This window comes from Podospora pseudoanserina, chromosome 1 (genome assembly GCF_035222485.1).
Source record: "Podospora pseudoanserina strain CBS 124.78 chromosome 1, whole genome shotgun sequence".
Lineage (NCBI taxonomy): Eukaryota > Fungi > Ascomycota > Sordariomycetes > Sordariales > Podosporaceae > Podospora > Podospora pseudoanserina.
This window is the reverse complement of record NC_085920.1, coordinates 7359636-7382737: the sequence shown is the minus strand read 5'-3', so window position 1 is coordinate 7382737 and position 23102 is coordinate 7359636. Positions and strand designations below refer to the sequence as shown.

Genomic DNA, 23102 nt, shown 5'->3' with positions numbered 1-23102 from the left:
TCTGAAGCCTCGCCGAAGCTGTGAACAGCAAATCATCGCCGCTGCTAACGAGGTGATAGCATAGGTACTGAACGGCTCGGCCTCTGTGATAGATCACAGAGACGTAAGCTGCCAAGTTTTGTGTCTCACCCAATACAGAATACGGGACCAAATCAAGACGAACCAGAGGGCTGCCCTGCTTCAAGCCCTGTTATTGACCGCGTATGTGATCGACGCATCAAAAGCATCGCCCCTGAAACATGAGCCTATTTACACAGAATAGCTTGACAGAGCCACGATGATTTCTCTACCCCGACAGCACTTAAAGTACCTACCTTATCATTCTTATCTGGAATACCTATGACTGATACAGACTTCTCATCTCAACCCAACGACTCACATTTCACACTGTCTTGTCCTCTGAATAACCCAACCCCCACCCCCTTCCTTCTGAAAAATGACAAACACAAGAAAAAAGAGCCCGCCAAGACGGCACTCGGTATTTTCATCTTTTTTCACAGCAGATTTGCCAAGTGTTACACCTGCAACCTTTCTACGAGAGAAGACCGAACAGCGGCGCGGTGAGCCTCTTGGCAGGTGATACACCTGGGATGAGGACTGTTGAGCAACAGGGAGTCTCTTGGCAGGTGGTACACTCGCGTTCGGGGTGACTATTGCTTTGATAGATCCATGCTGGGTCATACCGTCATACCGTCATACCTTCCAAGTTCTCGTAGAACCCTCCTAGTGGTTTTGTTATCTACAGTCTTGCTAGCGGTGGGTGAGTATGAACGAAAGCCTTGTGCGCAAGCTCTCTTCTCACCTCCTCAGACGGGCAGGTATCACCACCCTTGGCAAGACACTCCTTCTAGAGAGCCGGAGAGTCACCTTTGCCAAGAGGTTTTGCTGGGCGTGGTCTGCAGTTAGGCATGTGAGAGTCGTATGGGGAGGCAGGTATCTCTCTCTACTTTATCTTTTGTTGTCTGCACGGCGTGAGAGCACAGCATGGTCAGCACTTGGCCCTTATGCCACCACCCGTCGCATCAGCTATCCGTATCCTCCAGCGGTAAAGCCATCCGCAAAGGACGGAGATCAAGGCCCATCGTAGATGAAGTCGTGCAAGGCAAACCTTCCAGAAGCTCTCTGTCCGGGTGATTCCATGCAGCAGTGCCCTTCGCGACAGACTGATTTTTCTCTTCTTGCCTTGTACCTATGTCGTGACACGCTAAGAAATCGTGGAAGTGTCGACCACGAATCAATGGCGTGCTCCAAGTTGGCTGACTGTAAGGTTCTTTGGGCGATGTGAGAGAATGAGGGAAAGAGACATGGAAAATGTGACTGGGGCCGAAGGAATCGAAATCAGGAGAACCCGATAGCAAAAGTCTGGGAGTAAGAATAGCTGTGTTTGCGACACTGTGCTCAATGCGCGCAGATCAGCAGATGGTTGATCGGTCATCACCACGCTTCTTGAAGCTTGAACTTGCAGGTGAGCTTTGCCGGCCTAGACTTGTGAACGAGGGAAGAAGACAACGTTACTTTGCTTGACAGTGATGAAAGCTGGACTGGCCATCGTCCAAACGGTTGACTGTTTGGTGCAACAATTGCCTTGTTCTGACGGATGACAGCCGTGACACTGTAGCACCTCACCGCCAACCCTTCACATGCTGGCTGTTTGCCCCATGACTGAGAAAGACATTGAGCACAAAGCCACCGCATTTAAAGCCAGGCGGCAATAAGCGGCAGGCAAGGAGGTTTTGTGTCCGAGCACCGCAAGACCTAGAACGCCTTGTCTTGTGGCCTGTCCCAGCGCGAACAACTCAGAGCCCGACGGGGAGTTAGGCAGGCGTACCCGCGGTGAGCACCCTTATGACTTGTCCGAAACAGCTGGCCGAGCTGGTTGCTATCTGTTGTTGCAGGTATCGGATCGTCTCTCCTGAACCGAAACAAGCACGACGCACCATGTCGGCATGCACTTGACATGCCGCCCTTTCTCGCTAGTCACTTTTCAGCTCAGCAAGAAGAAGCAACCACGGGGAGGTGAGATGTGAGTCCGGAGAAGTAGTTTGCCGAGTGCTTCCACGACGGCCCGAAGAGCTTGTTTGTTTCTTGCTCTGGGTGGTCATGATGGTGTGTCCAGAAGACTTGATCGGCTTTGAGTGTCAGTTCTGCTTCGTGATACTATCAAACATCATTGGTGAGTGGTCGCTACTTGACAAAGCCAGCGATGTGGTTGGGCGAGGCAGAGTGAAATGTTTCGTCACATACCAAGTCGGATTGAGTTCAAGTTTTTTTTTTTTCCTCCCTGGCTTGCGTTGCTTCTTCTGTCAGTTATCTACCAACAGGAAGGCTATCCGCTGTCTCAGCGGAAAAAGAAACCAGCATGGCGATCCTGCCGCCCTTTATCAGCCCCTCCATCCCCCTCACCAGAATGATGATGATAAATGGAGGGAGACGTCCGGTCGTTCAGAGTGTGAGGAAATCACCTTTTTCCAGAGCAGTTGTGTCTTCTATCACTCGTTCCTTCCAACAAACACTCTTTTATGGGTCAGTTGCTGGTCATAATTCTCGTCGCCTTACCGCCTTATACCACCGCCCTTCAAACCGCCACTCAACACCGCTCTCCTTCCAGAGCGACTCTGAGACCGACTTTGCCCTGAGCATCGAGTGTAAGAGTACCCCGCGTTAGACCGTCAACACTTTCTCTCTCGCTCAGCAACCCAAACACTTCTCTCGCTCAGCAGACTCAACACCTCTCTTGAATCTCACGAACGCTCACCACTCACTCAGGCACCCTGAACCATACCACACCAGGTCACAGGATAATCTCCCATCATGTGCGAGTACAAGCAGGTATGCCCTCGAAATCTTTGTTCTCCTTCTCCCAGTCTTGCTTGGCTCTCGTATGGTTTTTCTCGCCCTTCTGGCTGTTGTTCTGTCGTCCCATTCCAGTCGCGGCCGCTTGTTTTGTTATGTTTTTGTTTTCTTGTGGATGTCGACCTCCTCCTCGTCTTCGCTTCCGGGCAGGTCTCCATCTCTGTCCCGTCCGGTCCGTTTGCTTGTGCTGTTTCTCGTTCCACAATCTTCCCGCCCCCCTCCTCGCGTGTTGAACCAAGCGCTCGTGAACGCCCCTATGGCCCATGTGCTAATGCTGATCAGAGAGAGTACCTCATCTGCGGCCACCTGCGCTGGCTCGCGACCAAGCATTGCGAAAAGTTCACGCAGTATGGCAAAATTGCCAGGTGTGAGCCCAAGATTTTGGAGTTTGAGGAGTCGTGAGTGTTTTTGCTCTCCCACTTGCTTGTCCCTCGATATGCTTGGTCGACTGATTCTGCTGTATAGTCCCAAAATCTGTGGCAACTGCCTCACCAAGGACAACCCGCCGCACCTGAAACTCATGTTGGATCCTAACTCGCCCATGGGGCGCTATTTATCCCGCCCTTGAGGCGGTTGGCTTCGGGCGGGCTCTGGGAGGACTTTGGGAGGACTTTGGGAGGACTTTTGGGGGGGTTGGGTGGAATGAGCTGTTGACGAGACATAATGGTATCCTGGGCTAATAATGGATGGGATATTTGGGTCGGAATCGGAACAGTATGGGCTCTGGATGGTTGCATGGGAAAAATAATCTGGGCCTCTTCTTTTCTGATCAGAATGCCTCTCGCTGTCTGCTTTCGATGCCTATTTCGAGTCTGACAGTGCTTTTGTGCTTCTTTTGAGATCTCGGGCTGATCTTGGAAGGCTCATGTTTGATGGCCCGACGTCTAATTGTGCTGTGTTGAACACCTGCATGTCGGATATCAGCTTTCCCCAACATCCGTACCTAGTGTGCCAAGTTCCGTTCTCCTGCTTGCGATCCCCCCACGATGCCCCGATGTCTCCCGTCAGAGAGTGTCTCTAGCATATCTCGATTTGTCCCTTGTGTTTTCCTTCCAGCGGTTTTTGGGAGACCAATGTCCAGTGACTCCCTCGCCTTCTGTCCTGGTTCCCTGTCCACATTCATTTGCAGTTCTTCCTCCATCCGTAGCCAGACAACCCACAGCATCTACATGTTCTCCCTTGGAGAGAGCATGCGGTGGCGCAGCCGTAGTCCGCAGCATGTGGTTGGTCCTCTCCAGACAAGAAGCATTCTGTGCAAGCCCTCCCTCCCTCGCACCCTGTAGGCCCGACCGACTCCTGCATCAATCCGACTACCGGCATTTTTGCGCGCTTTTTCTTCTTCGGCCAAAGCAAGCAAGCCAACCTCAATTCCATTTCCACGAACCGCAAACCACTTGCTTGCGTGGTGGGATGGGATGCGTCGGCCGTTTCGCAGCTCTCTCGACAGGGCCCGTACTCAGAGTCCCGGATTGTTCCAATGAGCTCCTCCCCGAGCTCTTGATAAACTGGATAACGATCAACACCTTGCGTGGCACCTGCTTGGTAGCAGCAAACACTCCGGTCCGGGTTCCGGCCTTAGGCTGACAGTTTCCCCAGGGTCCTGGACTGACAGTTTCCCTAGGGGTTCTAGACCCTGATGTAAAAAGGGACCCCTTCCGCAGCTTCCGCTTCCATTCTCATCGTCGGGGGCAAGACCCCAAAAACGCACGGCATCTTTTGGTTGATGGAACCCCATTTTTGGTTCCCCTCACCCACAGACAATCACCCACAGACAATCACCCACAAACAATCACCCACAGCACGCACGCACGCCATCTCAATTCCTCGAGCTGCCCAAAATGCGGAGAAAACACGGGGGAGGGGGAGGGCAAATTGACGGTCTGCGAGTCGTGGGAGTCTGGCTCATAAACCCTCCTCGTGACCATGAATTTATCGAAAAGGTGCATCCAACCCCCGCAACGACAGAACAGAGAAAAGAGGCACAACATGGATTGGGACCTGCTGTGCCCAATCAGATCCGGCAAAGATGGCATTTTGAGCGTGTGATTGGCCAGATCATCCCACTGAGCGTCCGCGGGCCGCTCCCCGCATCAAACCCCGGCCGTCCCAGGGGTCTTTTTCTCTTTCGGGGGTTTTGCTTGCGCTAGCACGAACTCGGGGGAACTAGGGTTTTGATGATAGAGAAACGATGTTCTTCTGTTTCTATTTGGAAATGTTTTGGTTTGCTTCAGATGTCTTTTGTTTTTGGTGTTTGATAGGTCGGCTTCGGACCGAAAACCAGGCATTTGACAGAGCAACACCGGGTTTGAAACAAAGTAGGGCAGCCAATGAAGCCTCCCGAAGCCGGATTGGGGTTGCAGCTGTCAGGAACGGCTGCAAAGGCATAAAAAGCGTCGGTGGACCCTTGCTGACTGCCGGGGCGGTTTGTACCGAGGAGTTTAGTTGTGTGGTGCCAACACATCCACAGCAGCTTCTTTCCCTCCCAAGCCCCCGGTTGACTCTACAGTGGAAGAGTCAGACAGACTCTCTGTCCGACATCAGTCTGTCTGCCAGGTCGATGGCGGTGATGCTCTGCTTTGGCCTTTGTAGATTGGGAAGCGTTTCCACTATTTGCCTTGTTTTGTTCAGCAGACAAAAAGGCGGTATCCTTTTGGAACTGGCCAACTGCCGCCCGTCCCCACAAAGCGACCGCCAAGTGTCAAGGATGGCCGGGCAGAGTCCGGCGAATTTGTTTACCGCCGGCCGGCCGGTCTTTGGGCAGAAAGATGCTGTTCTGTTGTTGGAAAAAGAGTAGCATCCGAGATGGAAAAATGAACATACTTTGTACGAAACACAACGACAAACCAAAACTGGAAGGCGGCGCTCGTGGTTTCGCTTGGGCCAACCGGCTGATGGGCCGTGGGGGGGGAGGGAGGGGGAGATATGCTGAGGGTTCTGTGTTGCAGTGCCGCTCCCCGCTGAATGGGAATGCGACCCGCAGATGCCGCCGGGAGGACCCACTTTTCTGATCGCGTGTTTCGTCACAACCCTCTCAGCTGGCTGCTGGCAGACAGACAGCAACTGAACAAGGCTGCCTACCCTGCCACGTCCCTTCTTCAAAACTCCATGCCCCCGTGCCGCAAAACATTCCCATCCTTCTGCTGGCCGCTGACACTCTTCTCTGTCCCTCGACGGTCCCGCCGTTTCCGCCCAGCTGTTTCGACCACCTGCTGTTCTCTTCGACAACACACCAACCCAACAAGCCCACACCACATCTTAGTCGTCCAAGTATCCAGCTTCTCGGGCCTCGTGGCACGCTCGTCCCTTCGACCGGAACCTTATGCCCCAGTTGCACCAAAGCACATGCCGACTTGTCGCAGTCGCAACTCCACTCCTGCCAACAGGTCACTAAAGTCGAGCAGCAGCAGCAAATCATCTGAGGACCCAAAACGGCCCTTAGCCCAGTTCCTAGCCGAGGTGTACACATCCGTCCGAACCTAGATCGTGGGATGACATCAACCCCATAGTAGAAAGAGCCGCGAGCCCCCTTGCCAATTCTGGACCCTTTGGTGGCTATCCATTGCGTCCTTTTTATTTTTTTTATTTTATTTTTTTTATCTTCACCAACCCGTCAATTGCCTGCGAACCTACGGAAAAAAAAAAAAAAAAAAAAAAGAAGAAGAAAAACCCGAATCTGGATAGCAACCATGGCCACTTTGGCAACAAAACTTCCCTCGGATGCCTTTTGGCCCTCTGGCGCCGTGGAATCCGATGTGCGCCAGTCTTTTCCCACCACCCTCTCCAGCGATACCTCTTCCACCATCATATCGCCCTTGACGCTGCCTCGAGGTGCTGCCGGTTATTTCGACCAGAGGATACACGGCAACCCAAAAGCACACGTCTATTCGCCGCTGTCGCCAGGTGTTCGAGGTCCTGGTCCACACCAGCAGTCGTTCCTGTCACCGCACATCTTGAACGACCAGTACCGATCCAGCAGCGTCCCACCACAGGCGCGACAGAGCACAGCATCGCCAGCTGGCCAAGAAAACAACTCCCGGTCCAGCCAGGATTCCACCGGCGGCTCCATCCATGGACTGAGCTTTAACGGCCCCGGTGGCCACCCGCGCTCCCTTTCAGATTCCAACAGCAGCGCCTCTCAAGCCTCCATGATTCGACGACTCCTCACCCAGAACGGACGGATACGAGAGGCTTGGGAAGCTGAGCGAAAGTATATGGAGGCCAACCGCGAACGCGCAGAGGAGGTCTACAAGGAGGAGCGCGCATTGATGGAGGAGGAGCGCGCCGAGTGGGAAACTGAGAGGGCGCTCCTCCTCAAGCAAATCGAACACCTGCAGAATCAGCTTTTGGGCGGTGCTGGCAACATGCTCTCGCCACGAAACGGCAACGTCCTGTCGGACCAGGGCTCTTTCTCGTCAGCGAGTGGCTTGCGTGGAGGCGCGGCTTGGGAAGCATCACCAGAGAGCATGAAGAGCTCCCACTCGTCTCAAAGCAACGGTCCCGCTGCCCCCAAGAACCTTGCAGTTTTCCACCCGGCAAGCTTGGGTGGATCGCCAGGCCCAGCACTGAAGCACAGCTCTCTTCCCCAGCTCCGAACGGCATCGAATGTTCTGGAACCCCTCCCCGAGAGAATTTCCATTGGACATATCCCAAGCTCCGGCCTTTCGCCCATCTCAGCCACAGCATCCGAAACCGACGGCAGCACCCCTGTGCCGGTTGTCGACATCCAGGAGATCATCCCAGAGCTGGAGGGAATTCCGCTCAAGGCGCCTGCCATTCAGAAGCCCACCTTCACAGATGGTCCATCGGTCGAAGGTTCGAATGCGTCTAGCCGGTCTTCTTCCCCACAAAACTCATCAGACGAAGCCAAAGCACCACGCGCGGCCAAGGTTGAGACGTTGCAGGTCTTGGCGGCCCATGAGTCGGCCCGTCTGACGATGCACGCCGGCCACACTCCCAGTCACTCCCTGTCGCTTCTGACCACTGTCGCATCATCCGGGGCTGCGACCGCTACAAGCAGCGGCGAAAGCACGCCGACCATTCAGCAGGGCGACGGTGCGTTCGGCCAGGCTGAAGCGGCGGTGCAGGTGGAACAGCAGGCTATCGAGATCGCACAGCAGCTCACCGATGCCGACTCGGCGGATGACCACCCCGAGCAGGTTTATGAGCCCAGCGAGGGTGACGTCCGTCTAAAAGGCCCGTTGATGGTGCGCAACATGCCTGCCCACGACGAGATATTTTTTCGCAGATTGTCCGACAAGTTGGAGGAGGTAGCTCAGGACCGCGAGGCTTCCCTGCCGGCTGTGCTCAAGGATGCCGACTCGTCCGAGGAGGCCGAGACCCAGGCCGACGCCTCCGTGTCTGAGACATCCGAGGCCTCTAGCACCACCGAGAAGGACAACAGCAGCACCAAGAGTGGTGACGACGAAGAGGACTTTGAGATCCCGCTCAAGATCAAGAAGAGCAACAATTTTGGAGCCCCGTTTGGGTCGTCTCGGTGGTAGATACCCCTTTTTTGTTTTCTTTTTTTTTTCTTTTTTTTTTCTTTTTTTTTTCCTTTGCCCGCCACCCTGACGATCCGAAAGTGTGTGTGTTTACGATTTCTATGATTCATCACTGTACCTATTTTAATACGGGGTTCTTTTTTCTTGTGTCTTTTGTGCAACACGTCCCCCCACTGTTCCAAACATTTATTTCTTCCACTTTCGAAGCGGGAACGGGCTGGTGATGGTGGGCACACACAACAACGAAGAAGCATCATATATACATCAGCTGCATGCAAGACATTGGGGGAAAGCATCAATCACATAGATTTTTTTATTGTGGGTGGGAGAAGTCAAGAGATACACACATAAAAGATACGGCAGCATGCGCGCATTGGCATTGGGGGGAAAAGGCCTCTCTGCCATGGGAATTAGGGATGGGTCATCATGGGAGCAAGGTCGGGAATATAGCATGTTAGCATAAAGGAGTTGCTGATCACAACTCTTGTTTCAGGAGGATGTCTTTGATGGAATTTGGATTTCTGGATTGTTTTTTTTTCTTTTTTTTTCTTTTTCTTGCGGAATATACCCCCCCCTAACCCCCTTCGCCTTTTTTTGTTTTGTTTTTTTACTATCTCTTTTGTCTGTTGAGTGTTAGCTTTGTTTGTTGAGGAGGATGAAGAAGAAGAGGAGACGAATACCCCCTCCGCCTATATATATACCTTACCTTATGAATCACCCCATGTGGGTTTAAAAAAAACATGACTCTTGAGATCCGCTTGTTTAAATTTTTATATTTATATATATATATATATTTGAAATGAGGTTGAGATTGAGATTGAGATCAAGGATGTGTGTTTGTTGGAGAAACGTAGGTTGCATCCAAAAAAAATAAATAAAAAAAAAGGTAAAGTGAAATGTGTCTTCTTTCATGTCGTGTGGTAGATAGAACAGAGTAAAGCAGTTTGGTACACATATAATGACATGTATAAAGTGAGCTTCATCATTATATGCATTAAAAAGTGTTTGTTTGTTTGTTTGTTGAATTATCCAAACCACATCTTTCATCTTTCAACTCCCCTTCCGTTGCTATCCTGCATCCTGCATCATCATCATCATCATCATCATCATCATCATCCCTCCCCCACCCAGTGATCCAAGCCAACCACCAGCCTAAGACATCTTCTTCCCCATCAGCTCCCCCAACTCATCCAGCAACTCCACCGTCTCCGCCGGGCTCGCAATCCAAGCCGTCGTCCCCACGCTCCTCGCCCTGAAATCGTTGGCCCCCGCGCTGAGAAACTGATCACCCACGTGCAGCGTGTTCTCCCCCCTTATCGGCCTCCCCGTCTCGGGATCCCTGAACCACCTCTGACAAACCGTCACGCCCCAGCTCTTGTCCCCAATGTCCACAAACACGTCGTTGCCCCCGTTGAAGGCGCAAAACGGCACCTTTTTGCTCCTCCCGGCCGAGGACAGCTCGAGGATCTTTTGCACGCAGAGGACCGTCTCCTCGAGCGACTCGCGCGGGATGCGGATGTGGGGGGGGGAGGGGATGATGCCCACCGCGCGGTCTTTTCTCATGAGCACGGCGGGGAGGTTGAGGGTCTCGATGCAGTCCGCCAGGGCCGCCTCGGCGATGTCCAGAAGCTGGGTGATGTCCCGGTCGTCCCAGAGGAGCATCTCGGCCGTGAGCCATTCTGACCGCGGGACGGGGGAGAGCAGGTGCTCCGAGGCGGGGTCGAACTGGAAGAGGTAGTTGGCTTCGCCGCCCATGATGATCACGGAGCGTTTCTGGACGGGGGTCAGATCGACCGAGGTTGCGATGCTGTCCAGCAGCCCATGGAGGCGGGCGTAGTAGCGGTCTGCCGAGGTGTAGCCCGCCGCGGTGACGATGCCGATCTTGATGTTTTTCCTGAGGAGGTCCAGCAGCCGCGGGATGACGGGGGAGGTCGGCTCGAGGGATTGCCCGTCGTCGTAGAGGGTCACGTCTCCGTCAAAGGTGGCTAGCTGGAGGGTGCTGCCTGGTGTGGTGGATGTCACCGAGATCAGCTGGGCTGAGTTTAGGATCAGGCGGACGTCATTGAAGGAGGGAGACACGAAGCGGCGGGAGGAGATGTAGCGTTTGCGGTCTTGGAATTTGAATGCTGCTTCTAGGGGAAGGCGGGTGAAAAACGGGCCGATGGAGGGGACGAGGAGTTTGAGCTTGGAGGGGAAGGGGTTGTCGGGGTCGTTTTGGTGGGCAATGTGGTCGTCAATCATGAGCTCGACGTCGTGGAGGATTTCGGCGTAGCGGCGGTGGGCTTCCTCGCGGGCCTTGATGAGGATGGGGTTCGGGGAGCCGGGAGGGGAGGTGCCGAGCTCGGGCGAGGATGGGGGGTATTCGAAGATGCCGTGGGGTTGGGAGTAGAGGACGAAGGGGACGGCGAGGAGGCCCTTGATCCATTCGATGAATTGATCGCGCCGGTGAGTTTTGAGGGCGTCTGGCGTGTGGTGTCAGTTCCACCCACCCGGTCTTCATCGAGGGGCAGCAAGCAAACTCACATTCAACGCGGTATCGGGTCGTCATGATGAAGGTCGAAGCAAAAGTCTCTTTCAAGCTCAGGAGGTTGTAGTAAACAGATTGGGTATCAAAAATGATTCGTATATGAAGTAGAAAGTAGGTGAGCAAAAGATAGACCAAGAGCTCGAGACAGAGAAGAAACAAAATGGAATGACTGATTGATATATTGTGCCAGCAAAAGAAACAGTCACACAGTCACCGCTTCTTGACACACAACGCACACACAGCACGGCTTAGCTGTCGGTGATAAACAAATCAATAGTCGGAATATCTGTCAATAGGTGATCGGCTGACTCCGATAATGTCTTTGTTTCCCCTTGCGGCGCCGGCGTGTCAACTGTCGCCAACGAATAGCCGTTGCAGAATGATGTCACAGGACAGCTGTCGAGGGCATTCACCAATCAGGAGCTCCAAAGCTGGCTTGTGCTTCAGGGACCTCTGGGCTTGGCAGCCCCCGCATTGCTCTTATCGTCGCGGATCATTGAGCTTCCCCGGGAAGGTGTTTGAGTGTTTACTCCACTCGTTCTGAAGCGGATCGAGAACGTTGGTTGAGTCTTCGGCGGTTTGCGCCATGGTGATGTGGAGTGAAATGTCCTGGTCTCGATCTTTGGGAGGGTTGGGGCAGCTGGGCGTTGGCAAGTGGCAGGGATCACTGTGAAGAACGTTGTTTATTCATGTATTGAGCTCCTGAAGATCGGTTGAACCAGCTGAAGTATTTATTTACATCATAATTGTGAGACCAACACCACCCAAGAGACTAACCCCCAGTTTTGACAATAGGAACATGAAGATGAAAACGAAGGAAGAACCAGGCACACAAGAAAAAGGTAGGGTCAGCAAGCAATGCTCGCCGTCTCCGTCCTCGTCAAGCACCCATCAGCACAAGCGGTTGGGCATCCCTGAACCCAAAGCACAGTCCTCGGCTGGCAGTTGCAAGGCACCACCTGCGTGGTTCTGACCTGGCAGGTTGGCACAGGGCATCGGATAACAGGGCAGTCGCCCGGCGTGGTGATCCTGGTGACAGTCGGGCAGGGGATCGTGGACGTGGTGCTGGTGGTGGTGATCCGGGGAGGAAGGGTGACAACGCTGGTGATGACCCTGGTGGTCTGAATGGGGACGGAGGTCCTCGTGGGGGTGGTGGAGGTTGTCCGCCGGGTGCTGGTGGTGGTGACACGGCGAGTGGAAGTAGGGGTAGGGCAGGCGAGGCTGCTGGTGCGGAAGATGATATCACAGCCTTGATACGGGCAGTCGGCCGCGCAAGGGGCGATGAGAGTGGCTGTCGGGATTGCAGCCGGGCAGTTGCAGGGCTGACGGATAGTGGAGTAGAAAGCGCAGTCGGAAAGAGGGCATCGTTTGTTGCACTCCCGGTTCTGAATAGTTTTGGTTGCGGTTGGGCAGGCGACAGGAGCTTGAGCTGCCGCCAGACTGACGAGGCTGGCCAGGCCTAGGATGGCGGTGGTGAACTTCATGATGACGGTAGCAAGAATGATGATGATGATGATGATGAAAGAGAGCTTTGGTGGCGTTGGTAAAGCCCAGAGGTTCTTCTATTTATCTCCTTCCAAGCGGAATGTATGTACCCCGGACTACGAAGTAGCTGGTTTCTATCTTTGGATACCGTGTGGGGGATGAGGACAAACCTATTGGCAATATCAAGTCCTTTTTCTCCGGAATCATACCTACTGTATAGCACCACCGGATGAACTAAAACACATGTTATTGCAGTCTTCCTTCGATGCTACCCAGGATGGAGGAGGCTCTTTGTTTGGCACCGTGTTATGGGAACAGACTTAACCCGAGAGGAAGATGAGCTGTATCGTTAAGCATGACTGTGGGAGCTTCTCCCCTGCTTTTGTCGGGCCGCTGGGGAGCTATCCATATGATCGGAAAATAAAAGCAGCCTGAACATGTCTGTATACTTACAGGGAGGGGCACTTGATATGGCGGAACCAAACCTTCTGTATACTGCCGTCGGGTCAAGGCATATTGTCTCCTTTCGTGTTCCCAAGTAAGCATCGTCTCCTGATTTTCACCATCTAACGAAGTAGTAGCGAGGTTGACGGAGCCCAACTGTCCACAGAATGGTTCTTCTGGGCGAGACAACTTTGCATCCGCCACCCATTTCGAACCGGACGCTAGAATCCGGAATCCTGGGCGAGCTGTGATAGCTTGTTCGCCAGTTGATGCAGGACAGGTCGATCATGGGATTGCGGGGTTTGGCGGTGGTCATCTCGGGTCTCGGGTTGAATGTGCGAGCTACCGGGCTGTGAAGATGTATCGTAGGTATATGACCCCGTAGAAGTGTCGTGATATAAAGGTCGAGTATCGACTAATAACCAGGGGGGCGCCTATATCCATCCAAATGGAAAGCTTCACACCTTCTGTCTCCTTCCCGATGAAGCATTCAGCGTCACTGTCCCAGTTCATCTACTTTCCCAGTCCCTCTAGACGCACGCTATGTGATGCCCAAAAGAAATCGAGGTCTCTCCTCGGCTCATATAAATCCCTCCCTCGTGACAGACGCGCTTGCTCGGGTATGCCTGTAAAGCGATGTGCTGAGTCTGTCGATGTGCAGTCGACCCACATCGCAATATGTTCAATCACCCAGGCTGTCGATCCTTGTTTATGTGGGTACAGTTGGCAGTGAATAGGAAAAATCAGGATAGAGCGGCATGATTGTGCTGTGTGAGTTATATGATATCAGCCTTGAGCCTCCTTTTTAGCCTGAGCTGTGGGGACCCTCTCGATCTTGTTGGCCAAGGCCGAGAGGGTTTATATGCTGAACTCATGCGCGACCGTTTGATGTGTGAGTGGGTCTCGAAAACCACTTTATCAATCTTGAAAAAAGAGAGCATCAGTCGAGCCGAGGAACGCCGACAAAAATAGTCTATGCGGAAGCAAGAGCTGATCATGGTGATTGTCAGGGGTAAAAGGGGCGGAAATAAATAAGAGCAAATATCGATGCCGGGCCCCTTGTCCCGTCTGCTCTTCCGTGCTATATCCGCCCAGCAAACTGATATGGCAACTCGTAACCAGTTGCTGAGAACACACACGCGAGTGTCATTTGCGTAGAAACCCGAGCACACAAAAGACTTTGGCACGAACTGGTACTGGCCAGAACGAAATGCAGATCGAGGAGCAGCTCGATGCTAGCCCGTGGGCAACTTGCCAAAGCTGAGTATTCAATCATAGTGCAGTTGTGACATTGTGCTTCTGCTGTGGGTGTCCCTTGACGACCACGGTGCAGAGTTGTCTGATCAAATAAGTGCCTCCATCGTCTTCTTTCCAGGAGAGTATCCGTAGCTCGCTTGAGCGTGGTAAATGCCCTATAGACTGTTAGTCGAGGATAGAGCAAGGCGTGTACGAAGAAGGTGTTCGTCAGTTTCCGTAGCAAATCTTGTTCGATCGACTCCACAACAATCTTGACCGTCTGCCACAGCATGCATGCCATAGATCAAGACAAATAACATCGATCCCAGTGACCGGGTAGAGCAAACCCAAAACTCCAGTACAAGGATATTACCATAGCCTCCCGTCCCCATCATACTGCAAGTCAAGACGCACGTCGAGATTGAGGGAAGATTGCGTGATGCGGAAGGGGACATACCTGGTCGTAGCACTCAGGACACACAACTGTTGAAAGATGATGTATTTCATTCCTGTTGTGAATTCACATGTTTGACCCAAAGAAAAATTCAAGAACGCCGTACACCATTCCCAATGTGCCAGCGAATCACCCCGTGTCTACCCGGCATAATGGTATATCCGCATGTATCCAGCCAATCCTGCAGAGCATGCAAACGCCTGCTATTGCGCCTCCGCAAGGAACAAAAGAACAAGAAAAGAATGAAACCCTAAACCCTATTATGAAAACCAATATTCTCACTTATGCTCTTGATGGCTCGACTGCGGAGTCAAGATCATCGTCTGGTAACGGATCCTCCATCCATGCGGAGTAGTCGTCATCGTCATCATCCACCACCAGCTTGGTGGAGCCACCGCCCTTTCTGCCTTCGCACCTGGGTTGGGTTTTGTCTATAGGTGCAGTTTCAGGAGACGACCCAGAATTTTCGCCGTTGAGTTTGATGACTGGCATATCGCTGGATGACTTGGCCGAGCTGTCGCCATGAGCTTTGCCATCTTCGATCCATGACGGACTATGTGAGCCACTGAGCGGCGTAGTGGGTTCGGAATCGGCCGGGGCGGCTACAACCAACATGTTGTGTCCATCGTCCACCACCGAGTCGCTCTGATACTGCCGCCGCTTGGGAAGTGGTGGTGGTGGAACTGGGCGGCGCTCGACCTTGTGGCCCGAGGAGTCTTCAGATTGTGATGAAATTGAAGGTGGAGGAATCGGCTTCCTTTTTGGTACAAGAATAGGCGAAACAGGAATACTTTTGTCGGGCATTGGGAGAGGCGTTCCTGGGGGAGGTAAGGGTTGGCCACGGCCCATCGGCTGGTTGAGGTCTAGGTGTGGTGGTGCACCGTCTGTGGCAGAACCTGCATCAGTGAGACGTCTCTGAAAGGCATTCAGTCCCCATCTTTTGGCAGATGCTGCGGCATTTGTAACCGCAGCCAGCGCGGCCCCTTTCTTTGTATCGGCGAGACTGGCCGTGTCGGAAGCCGAAGACCCAGTGTCACGGCGGTTGAAGAAGCCCCGGGCGATGGATCCCGTCTGGCTCTTCACCGATCCTTTGGTGGAAGCGGAAGGCGACCTTGATCTAGCTCTACCATCATCATGGCTGCCGGACGAGGATGCTGTATTGCGTCGACCTTGGGGTGTTTTGTCCAGGTCCTTTTCGGTGTCTGTGGCATCTCTCGAAGAAACTGACGAGCTCGATGTAGTATGTGCATTCGTGACTGGCGTCAGAGCTGGTGATGGAGGTTGCGCTTGAGCAGAAAGGTTCGCCATTGCCGATATGGCTGGGCTTCCATTAGGCGGAGATGACGAGGGCTTGAAGAGATCAGCGTTGATGGGGTCGGTTCCGACAGTGGGTGTTGCTGGTTGGGCGAAGGGTACTGAGAGCACAGGAGGTGGCGAGGAAGAAAGATCACTCTTGACCTCCCTTCGAGAGTCTAAGCTTAGTGAAGATGACTTTGCATCTGACCTGTTTGACTCAAAGCTGGCCACGGAAGTCCTGGGGTCGGCCTTCAGATCCAAACTTGAGGTAGAGTCCCCAGCTGACCCTCTCAGATCAGTCTTGCTCTTCATTTTCCTTCCAAAAAGGCCAATAGATGTCTTCTTTTCGAGCACTGGCACGCTATGGCTCTTCTCCATCTGTGGCAACTCGGTTTCCGGGGCCCCTTGAGTCTCCTCCAAACGGTCAACTTCATCCAGTTCCCCGTCCTGAGCCGCCGCGGTCTCAAGATCCATCGTTGACTTGATTCTGTCGTCATGGAATATACCGCCTCTCCACTTCTTGTGTTCGGTGTTGAAAAACGGGGTGTCGTCCCAGAAAGGCAAAACCAGCGTTTCGGCAATGACCTCTTTGATACGACTCTCGATTTGACGAAGAATAACATTGTACGTGATTTGGCGGGAGCTGACGATAGGCTCGATGGTCATCTCCATTTTCGGTGCCTGCTGGAAAGAAAACCACAACCGATTGCTCGGTGGGGGCTTGATTTTCAGGTGAATATGTCCTTCCAACTTTCGAACAACAACCGCGAGAACCATGTTGACCTCTCGTGCCTTGAAACGAGCACCCAAGTCGATGCGGGCAGTTGCAGCAACCTCGAGCCGGAAATTGCCGGTGTAGCGCATGTCTGCCTCAATACCGCACTCTCCTTCAACGGTGAGGTCTTTGAGGCGAGGGTTGGTAATGTATGGTGCCGAGTCGCCGGTATCAATAGCCTTGATTTCAATGTTGGATAAGAAAGCCGGCCGCTTGACCCGGGATATCTTCTTCGTAAGCTTCTCCCTTATGAGATTTTCAATGTCCTTGGTCTTGTAGATGCCGAGAAATATCCTCCCGATCATGGCATTGAGCCACCTTGTTTGCATATGTTCTTCGGACGAATGCAGCTTCTGGACCAGCGATATGATGTTCTTAACTTCAAACTGGATCGGAGTCGGCGCTCTGTGCTCGGTGGGAAAGGAAAGCTCCTGGTTTCTCAGGAGGGCAAAGTAGAAATCTTCCTTAGCAGAGCAGTTCTCTGAGAACAAGTAGAAGGGCTTGGACACCTGGCTATCTGGGCCCAACTCTGGCCCATCTGCACGGCGCGAGAGGCAAATCGCATTGCGTTTGATCCATAGCTCGCCTTCAGGCGTGACCTCCTCGCCCGAATATATGCTAATGTCATGGTGGGCCAAGGATACTACATGGCGCACTTCGAGTTGTTCATCATCGTCAAAAAGCATGAGGTGGCCGTGTCTGGAAGATAGGTTAGACAGGGCCTTTTGAAACGCATTGCTGGCAGGTGGGGTGTACGACGAACGGACCTTAGTACAACATAGAAAACATTCCCAGCTTTTTTTGGTCGCTGACTGGCGCCGTTCTTGTTGTCCAGCGGGCTCGATGTGCCTTTCCGGTCAAATATGCTGCGATACATGGTTTGGTAGACGCTTGGACTTGGAGCAGCCACCGTAGCTGATCCCACCGGTGTTGATCTCTCTATCGGCTTTGCGTTGATTCCCATGGGCGTGTATTCACGACAGACGGCAAAGTAGCCGGCAGCCACATCGGTGTCATGGTGAATTGTTCGTGATTTGGCTTCCTCCTTGTCCTTCTGCGCCGCTTTGAGTGCATCTACATCATCCCCTGGCTGGACCAGATCGTCCGCGTTTGGAAAGGCGTTATCGGCATCTTCGTGGTAGGGCAGTGTCAGGTAGGCGTGGGCGAAGAGGATGGCGGCGACCAAAGGCAGAAAGGTAATGCCTCCGAAAAGGTAGGCCAGCCAGAAGGCCGTCCAGCCCATAGTAACCGAGTGTTGGCAACTATGTTATCGAGAGACTTCCGGCGGGACCGGGAGGAGAGGGGTGATGATCTTGAAGTGCAGAAGCGTTTGCGAGAGCAGACAGCCCTGCTACCTGCTTGAACCGAGAGTGTCTGGTGAGCGCATCGATCCTCGCGAGAACCTTGTGACTGGTTGGGAGCTTGTCTGGCTTTTGCTTTGCCTTTCGGAGGCGCGGCTGTTTGAGGGCGAAATGTTCCAGGTTGTCCTGTCAATTGCTTCGGACGGACCAACCACGAACGTCCACTGATGACGGCCAGCCTGGCAAACCGACACAGTGGGAACGGGCAGCTGTGGTGGGCAAGCTCAGCGACTCATTGCGTCAGGTGGTCAGCCACTCCCAGCCTTGTTGCCCCACGCCCGGACACTATTGGCCAGCCGAACTAGCGGTGCCAGTCCATTCCAAGACCCCACTTGCCTTCACGGTCCATGTTCCTTGGGCTCTTGAAGCTCAACAACTTTTTCAAACTTCCCATATAATTCACTGTCTTTAATCCTTCTCCCAAAATATATTCCGCTAAGGGAAAGAGTGCCCAGAAATACCTCTCAAAAAGAGGCGTTTCTGTGTTGGCATTGGACTGAGCGTCGCCATCCTCAAGTCCATGTTACACAGTTCATCTCGGAGTCTTCAAACCCACCCCTCTCTCACATCATAAGAAGACCTCTGACAAGGCCATCGTCTCCGGAATTCCGCGCCATTGTCTTGACGGCGAGTGACTATGTGACCACATATCATGAGCTATTCGAGAAGCAGACGGTTCTTGCCGGTGTTGCCCACCCTTATTCTCTTGCTTCAGCTGACGGACTGATATGCTCTCAGAGAGCTATAACTCATATAGAGAAAATGGGCAGGGGCTCAAAAAGGCCCTCGAAATACACGGGGCAGCTTTCGGAGACATTTTGTTAGCTCCGAATAGGTTTCACCTTTTTCATGGTGACACAGGATTGCTTGGCCCAGAGGAATATAAGGAACCTTGTCGTGTGTACTTGATTGATGCATGTCAATCAACCACGTTAGCCAATTCTTCTGTCTGACTACTTAGATATGTCAGGTGTGTATAATACTCCGAATACGACATGAGAGGCAAATTATGTGTTCCTTGTCTATCTCATGCTTTTACAGGAAGCAGACCATTTCACAGTTCGCAGGGATAAACTGTAATGGAGCATAAGACAGAAAAAGCTATCATAACTGGAGGGAGCTTGTCACATTGATGAGTGGATGTTCTTGTTGGATTTGCTCTATTTCTTGCCACTTGTGTGCCGTAATCCCTTGGGCTAGAGCGAGCCTCGGGCGTCTGCATTTCAGCGAGTGACCAGCATCGCGGAGGTTGGACTCGCCGGTCCAGATCTGGTCTTCACAAGCAAGCCACGCCGGATGAACAATGCGTTTCGAGTCGCTCTTTGTTGGTCATGCCATTGGTATTTTGTTTCCTATCAGCACTCCCGCATCCCAGACCAAATCCATGCCGGGCATCTTTCCGTGCCGTACGCAATGAACCCCATGCAGTGAGAAATAAGCAACCCATAAAGAACACCACCTCATCCGCCTTCCAGCAACACCTTAGATCGTGGTCTCGTAGGCGACAGGGGCGACAGTCTCGGGCTTGTTCTCCTTGATGGAGATGGTCCGCGCCTCGCGGGGAAGGGCGGGTTGTCTCTTGAGCTGAACGGGCTTGCCCTCGGCCTTGGCCTTCTTCTTGAGCTCGGCGTTCTCCTTCACGCGGCGAAGGAAACCCTCGCGGGAGCGGGAGGGCTGGATGTGCTCGATACGGACGTTGAGGCGCTTCTCGATGTAGCGGTGCTTGACCTTCTTGTAGATGATGATGCCGACGGCGGACTTGGTGACGTTGTAGATGACGCCAGTCTTGCCGTGGTAGACCTTGTGGGCCATACTGTTTGCGCAAAGTCAGTCCCTAATTCTGCACACAGCCTCATCTGATGTGTCCATCACGCTGCCATCTTCCCCCCGAAACTTTGGAAATTGACGATGTAGTTTCCCCGCCTCGTGCTCCCCTGCGCAATCGGAAATCGTGGATAGGAAAATCGGGATGTTCGCTTACCCCTTCTGGACGGCACCGTTGACCTTGATGTCGACGATATCGCCAACCCTGCAATCCGTTAGCACCAAAGTCCCAAGGGTCGCAAAATCAGTCCTCCAACATACTTGTACTGCTTAAGGTATGTCGACAGTCTGATCATACCCTTCTCCCGGAAGTTCCGGGAGAAGGCGTATCTCGTACCAGCACGGAGACCAGCAGGGTGACCCATTTTGATTGATTATGGGGTTGTCGTCGTGGGTCGAGATCTGTCGAGATGGTGTTGTCGCTGGCTGGCGAATTTGGGAATTTTGTGTGAACGCAAATCTGAGGTCGGATTTGCACACGGGTGACTAAGCAGGCTGCGGGCTGCTCCCAGCCAACCAGCTATTGTTAGGGCACGCTGGTGGACCCACACGCACGGACCAACCACAAACCCACCCCTCCGGGCTGGCATTCAATTTTCTATCAACTCCAAGGGAAGGGTCTGGAGTTTGGAAATTTCCCTCGACCGATCGACCTTTGACAGCCTCAACGACAAAGATGGCCCCTCGCTCGTACTCCAAGACCGCTAAGGTCCCCCGCCGTCCCTTCGAGGCCGCTCGTTTGTATGTTTGATCGAATCGATTCTCCCTCATCGATTGCGGCCTCTGTTTGGCAGCTCGAGATTTTGCGAAACCTCGCCGTCGCCAGCTCCGATCATGCCTGCAACTCAATCACCGGCCACTGAGCTAGAGCTTGACTCTGCTTATGTCGATTGTGATCTTGGACTAACCTTCGGACTCTCAGGGACTCCGAGTTGAAGCTCGTTGGCGAGTACGGTCTCCGCAACAAGCGTGAGGTGTGGCGCGTTCTGCTCACCCTCTCCAAGATTCGTCGTGCTGCCCGGTAAGCTTTTCCCCCAGCTCTGATCACTCCAACTTGCGAAAAAGTGCTAACAGTTTCCCTACAGTGAGCTTCTCACCCTCGACGAGAAGGACCCCAAGCGTCTCTTCGAAGGCAATGCCCTCATTCGCCGCCTCGTCCGCGTCGGTGTGCTCGATGAGTCCCGCATGAAGCTCGATTACGTCCTGGCCCTCAAGGCTGAGGATTTCTTGGAGCGCCGCCTCCAGACTCTCGTCTACAAGCTCGGCCTCGCCAAGTCCATCCACCACGCTCGTGTCCTTATCCGCCAGCGCCACATCCGTGTCGGCAAGCAGATCGTCAACGTTCCTTCTTTCGTCGTCCGTCTCGACTCCCAGAAGCACATTGACTTCGCTCTCACCTCCCCCTTCGGTGGTGGCCGCCCCGGCCGTGTCCGGAGAAAGAAGGCCAAGGCCGCCGAGGGTGGCGATGGTGACGCCGAGGAGGACGAGGAGTAAATTTGAGGCATCTTTTATACCAGAGGAATTTTGATTGGGACTTTGCGGGACGGGCTACGAAAACTGGTCTGGGCAGGAACTTGGGGCCTCTGCATCATGCTGCTTTACAGGCGTTAGTCGGCGTGCAATGCATCGAGATTTACCGTACATCAACTCAGCAGCGAGTCACCAATCGAGCCTCAGCTCTTCTGAAAGAACCTGCGCTTAATCCACCTGATTTGTCTAGCTGTGATGTGATATTGTTGATGGTATGAGCTGCGCTCTGTAGTTTGAGATTGGTATGCATATGAAGATGAACCTTGATAGACAGCCAGCTCCATCCAAAACAGGGGTATCATTAACATTTCTGCAGTACAGATATTACATTTACTTATCCCATTCCTCGTTGGCGATCTGTCTTCCTGTATCACCTGTGCAGTAGCTGTTCTTGACAAATGAGTGGCAGCAAGCATAACCCCATCGAAAGTCTGACCACCAACTGCCCCAGACAGAGGTGTGATTGTTGATGAAGACATCCTCGGGGTACTTGCTTCTGCCAACCTTTCTTGGCACTCCCTTGACGAGACCGGCCTCGTCATACTCCACAAAGGTCTCTGACTCTGTGATGGTCGCCTTGAGAGCCTCTGGAACAGCTGGTTGCTCGCCGTACTGGCTGGCGAGCAATTCCGCCTTCTTCCTCCTCTTAGCTTCCCTTTCCTCGGTCTCCTTCTTTCGGGCAAAAGCACCAGCAGTTGGGTTGGCCTGCAAGTGCAAGCTAGTATCGCCCTTCAATTCCTGCGCTTCCCACGCATACCTCTGAGCTTTCTCAAACTCTGCCGCCTCGCCAGATGCGCGAAGGAAGGCCTCCTCCGCAAAGACCTGGGCCGACTTGTCTGCTATCGCACCGGCATCCACCAAGGCGCGCTTTTTTGGGTTGTATTTCGCGGAGTCAGAGTCCAAATTGAGGAGGTACTTCGCCGTGTCCTCCCTTATGCGCATGGACTTCTTCGTCGTCCGGTCCTTGCCCAAGTCAGACTCTTCCGCATACTTGAATCCCTTTTCGTATGCATCCTCCCCTCCGTTTTCCTCCTCTGACGACTTCTTATCCTCGCCATTCGAGGTCTCAGCCACCAGCTTCCTCCGCGCCTCCTCAATTATGTTGTACTCGTCCAGCACCTCCTTGTACTGCTTGGGGTCGTACCCAGCCCAGACATCGCGCTTTGCTTCGTACCCGAGCTTCACGTCTTTGAGATTTCGATCATCAGCTTGGATATCCTTCCCCGTAAACTTCGCGCCAACCTTTCGTGGTTTTTCGAGACAGTCTTTTTTCTTGTGGCCCATGGCACCGCAGTTTTCGCAGGAGCCTTTGACCCACTTGGTTCGCGCCGGTGCAGCTTTGCGGCCTTTGGAGTCGAGGAGAGCGCGCTGGGCGGCTTCTTCGTGGTCTTTGGCTGTTGCGCGGCGCTGATGCTGGAGGGAGTCATCTTGGTCGTCGAGGCCGGAGACGTAGAAGGGTTGTTTGGAGATGTAGGAGGGGATGTAGATGTTGTCTTCTTTTCGGGCGACGCCGGCGGCGTGGTGGCCGTCTGAAGAGCCCGTGGGCGCGGCGTTGGCGCCGGTTGTGGGGGGCTGTTGTTCTGGGCGGTTTGGTGGTGGCATTTTGACGTGAGGGTGTATGATGTTGAGGGATGGAAATTTTGGGAGAGCTGAGGACCGCCGTGAAGACCGCGAATATCAAATGCGACGAGGCCAAGCTTCGATGCCAAGACCCAAGCCTGGGCAGGGGAGCTCGGGCTGTATAAATCGATGGGGATCGTTCAAACTGTTCAGTAGATCACTTGTTCGTCAACTCACTCAAAACTTCGACATATGG

General features: G+C 53.3%; 8 protein-coding genes across 8 annotated transcripts; 3 read left to right on the top strand and 5 right to left on the bottom strand.

Moving 5' to 3' along the window:
- The first annotated feature begins 1328 nt into the window (after nt 1-1328).
- On the top strand, nt 1329-3733 carry QC764_120740 (uncharacterized protein). Its single transcript, XM_062943336.1, has 6 exons — nt 1329-1758; nt 1790-2645; nt 2767-2829; nt 3136-3251; nt 3319-3446; nt 3580-3733. The coding sequence occupies exons 3-5, from the start codon at nt 2812-2814 to the stop codon at nt 3419-3421; spliced, it is 237 nt and encodes a 78-aa protein (XP_062806420.1). The 5' UTR covers nt 1329-1758; nt 1790-2645; nt 2767-2811; the 3' UTR covers nt 3422-3446; nt 3580-3733.
- A 2806-nt stretch (nt 3734-6539) lies between these two features.
- Nucleotides 6540-8354, top strand: QC764_120730 (uncharacterized protein; the record flags this gene model as incomplete). Its single annotated transcript, XM_062943335.1, has 1 exon — nt 6540-8354. One exon carries the CDS (start codon nt 6540-6542, stop codon nt 8352-8354), a length of 1815 nt encoding a protein of 604 aa, XP_062806419.1.
- A 965-nt stretch (nt 8355-9319) lies between these two features.
- ISN1 (IMP 5'-nucleotidase) lies at nt 9320-10902 on the bottom strand (the record flags this gene model as incomplete). Its single annotated transcript, XM_062943334.1, has 2 exons — nt 9320-10816; nt 10878-10902. 2 exons carry the CDS (start codon nt 10900-10902, stop codon nt 9507-9509), a joined length of 1335 nt encoding a protein of 444 aa, XP_062806418.1. The 3' UTR covers nt 9320-9506.
- An 827-nt stretch (nt 10903-11729) lies between these two features.
- QC764_120710 (uncharacterized protein) lies at nt 11730-12365 on the bottom strand (the record flags this gene model as incomplete). Its single annotated transcript, XM_062943333.1, has 1 exon — nt 11730-12365. The coding sequence occupies one exon, from the start codon at nt 12363-12365 to the stop codon at nt 11730-11732; it is 636 nt and encodes a 211-aa protein (XP_062806417.1).
- A 2417-nt stretch (nt 12366-14782) lies between these two features.
- On the bottom strand, nt 14783-18114 carry QC764_120700 (uncharacterized protein; the record flags this gene model as incomplete). The annotated part of the gene is made up of 2 exons (XM_062943332.1): nt 17339-18114; nt 14783-17270 (listed from the first exon to the last, which is right to left on the bottom strand). The coding sequence occupies exons 1-2, from the start codon at nt 17812-17814 to the stop codon at nt 14783-14785; spliced, it is 2964 nt and encodes a 987-aa protein (XP_062806416.1). The 5' UTR covers nt 17815-18114.
- Nucleotides 18115-19074: 960 nt separating this feature from the next.
- On the bottom strand, nt 19075-20226 carry RPL21A (60S ribosomal protein L21A). The gene is made up of 3 exons (XM_062943331.1): nt 20018-20226; nt 19914-19961; nt 19075-19745 (listed from the first exon to the last, which is right to left on the bottom strand). The coding sequence occupies exons 1-3, from the start codon at nt 20119-20121 to the stop codon at nt 19415-19417; spliced, it is 483 nt and encodes a 160-aa protein (XP_062806415.1). The 5' UTR covers nt 20122-20226; the 3' UTR covers nt 19075-19414.
- Nucleotides 19850-21465, top strand: RPS9B (ribosomal 40S subunit protein S9B). The gene is made up of 3 exons (XM_062943330.1): nt 19850-20497; nt 20679-20777; nt 20842-21465. Exons 1-3 carry the CDS (start codon nt 20433-20435, stop codon nt 21248-21250), a joined length of 573 nt encoding a protein of 190 aa, XP_062806414.1. The 5' UTR covers nt 19850-20432; the 3' UTR covers nt 21251-21465.
- A 151-nt stretch (nt 21466-21616) lies between these two features.
- Nucleotides 21617-22888, bottom strand: SLU7 (mRNA splicing protein; the record flags this gene model as incomplete). Its single annotated transcript, XM_062943329.1, has 1 exon — nt 21617-22888. One exon carries the CDS (start codon nt 22886-22888, stop codon nt 21617-21619), a length of 1272 nt encoding a protein of 423 aa, XP_062806413.1.
- Nucleotides 22889-23102: the final 214 nt, after the last annotated feature.

What these genes read in the sequence shown, in the direction of transcription:
- RPS9B (XM_062943330.1), top strand. Translation starts at nt 20,433, where the DNA reads ATGGCCCCTCGCTCGTACTCCAAGACCGCTAAGGTCCCCCGCCGTCCC. An exon ending in CCCTTCGAGGCCGCTCGTTT is followed by an intron (nt 20,498 to 20,678) that starts GTATGTTTGATC and finishes TCGGACTCTCAG; the next exon opens with GGACTCCGAGTTGAAGCTCG. An exon ending in AAGATTCGTCGTGCTGCCCG is followed by an intron (nt 20,778 to 20,841) that starts GTAAGCTTTTCC and finishes GTTTCCCTACAG; the next exon opens with TGAGCTTCTCACCCTCGACG.
- QC764_120740 (XM_062943336.1), top strand. An exon ending in ATTTTGGAGTTTGAGGAGTC is followed by an intron (nt 3,252 to 3,318) that starts GTGAGTGTTTTT and finishes TCTGCTGTATAG; the next exon opens with TCCCAAAATCTGTGGCAACT.
- RPL21A (XM_062943331.1), bottom strand. Translation starts at nt 20,121, where the DNA reads ATGGGTCACCCTGCTGGTCTCCGTGCTGGTACGAGATACGCCTTCTCC. An exon ending in ACATACCTTAAGCAGTACAA is followed by an intron (nt 19,962 to 20,017) that starts GTATGTTGGAGG and finishes AACGGATTGCAG; the next exon opens with GGTTGGCGATATCGTCGACA. An exon ending in AACGGTGCCGTCCAGAAGGG is followed by an intron (nt 19,746 to 19,913) that starts GTAAGCGAACAT and finishes TTGCGCAAACAG; the next exon opens with TATGGCCCACAAGGTCTACC.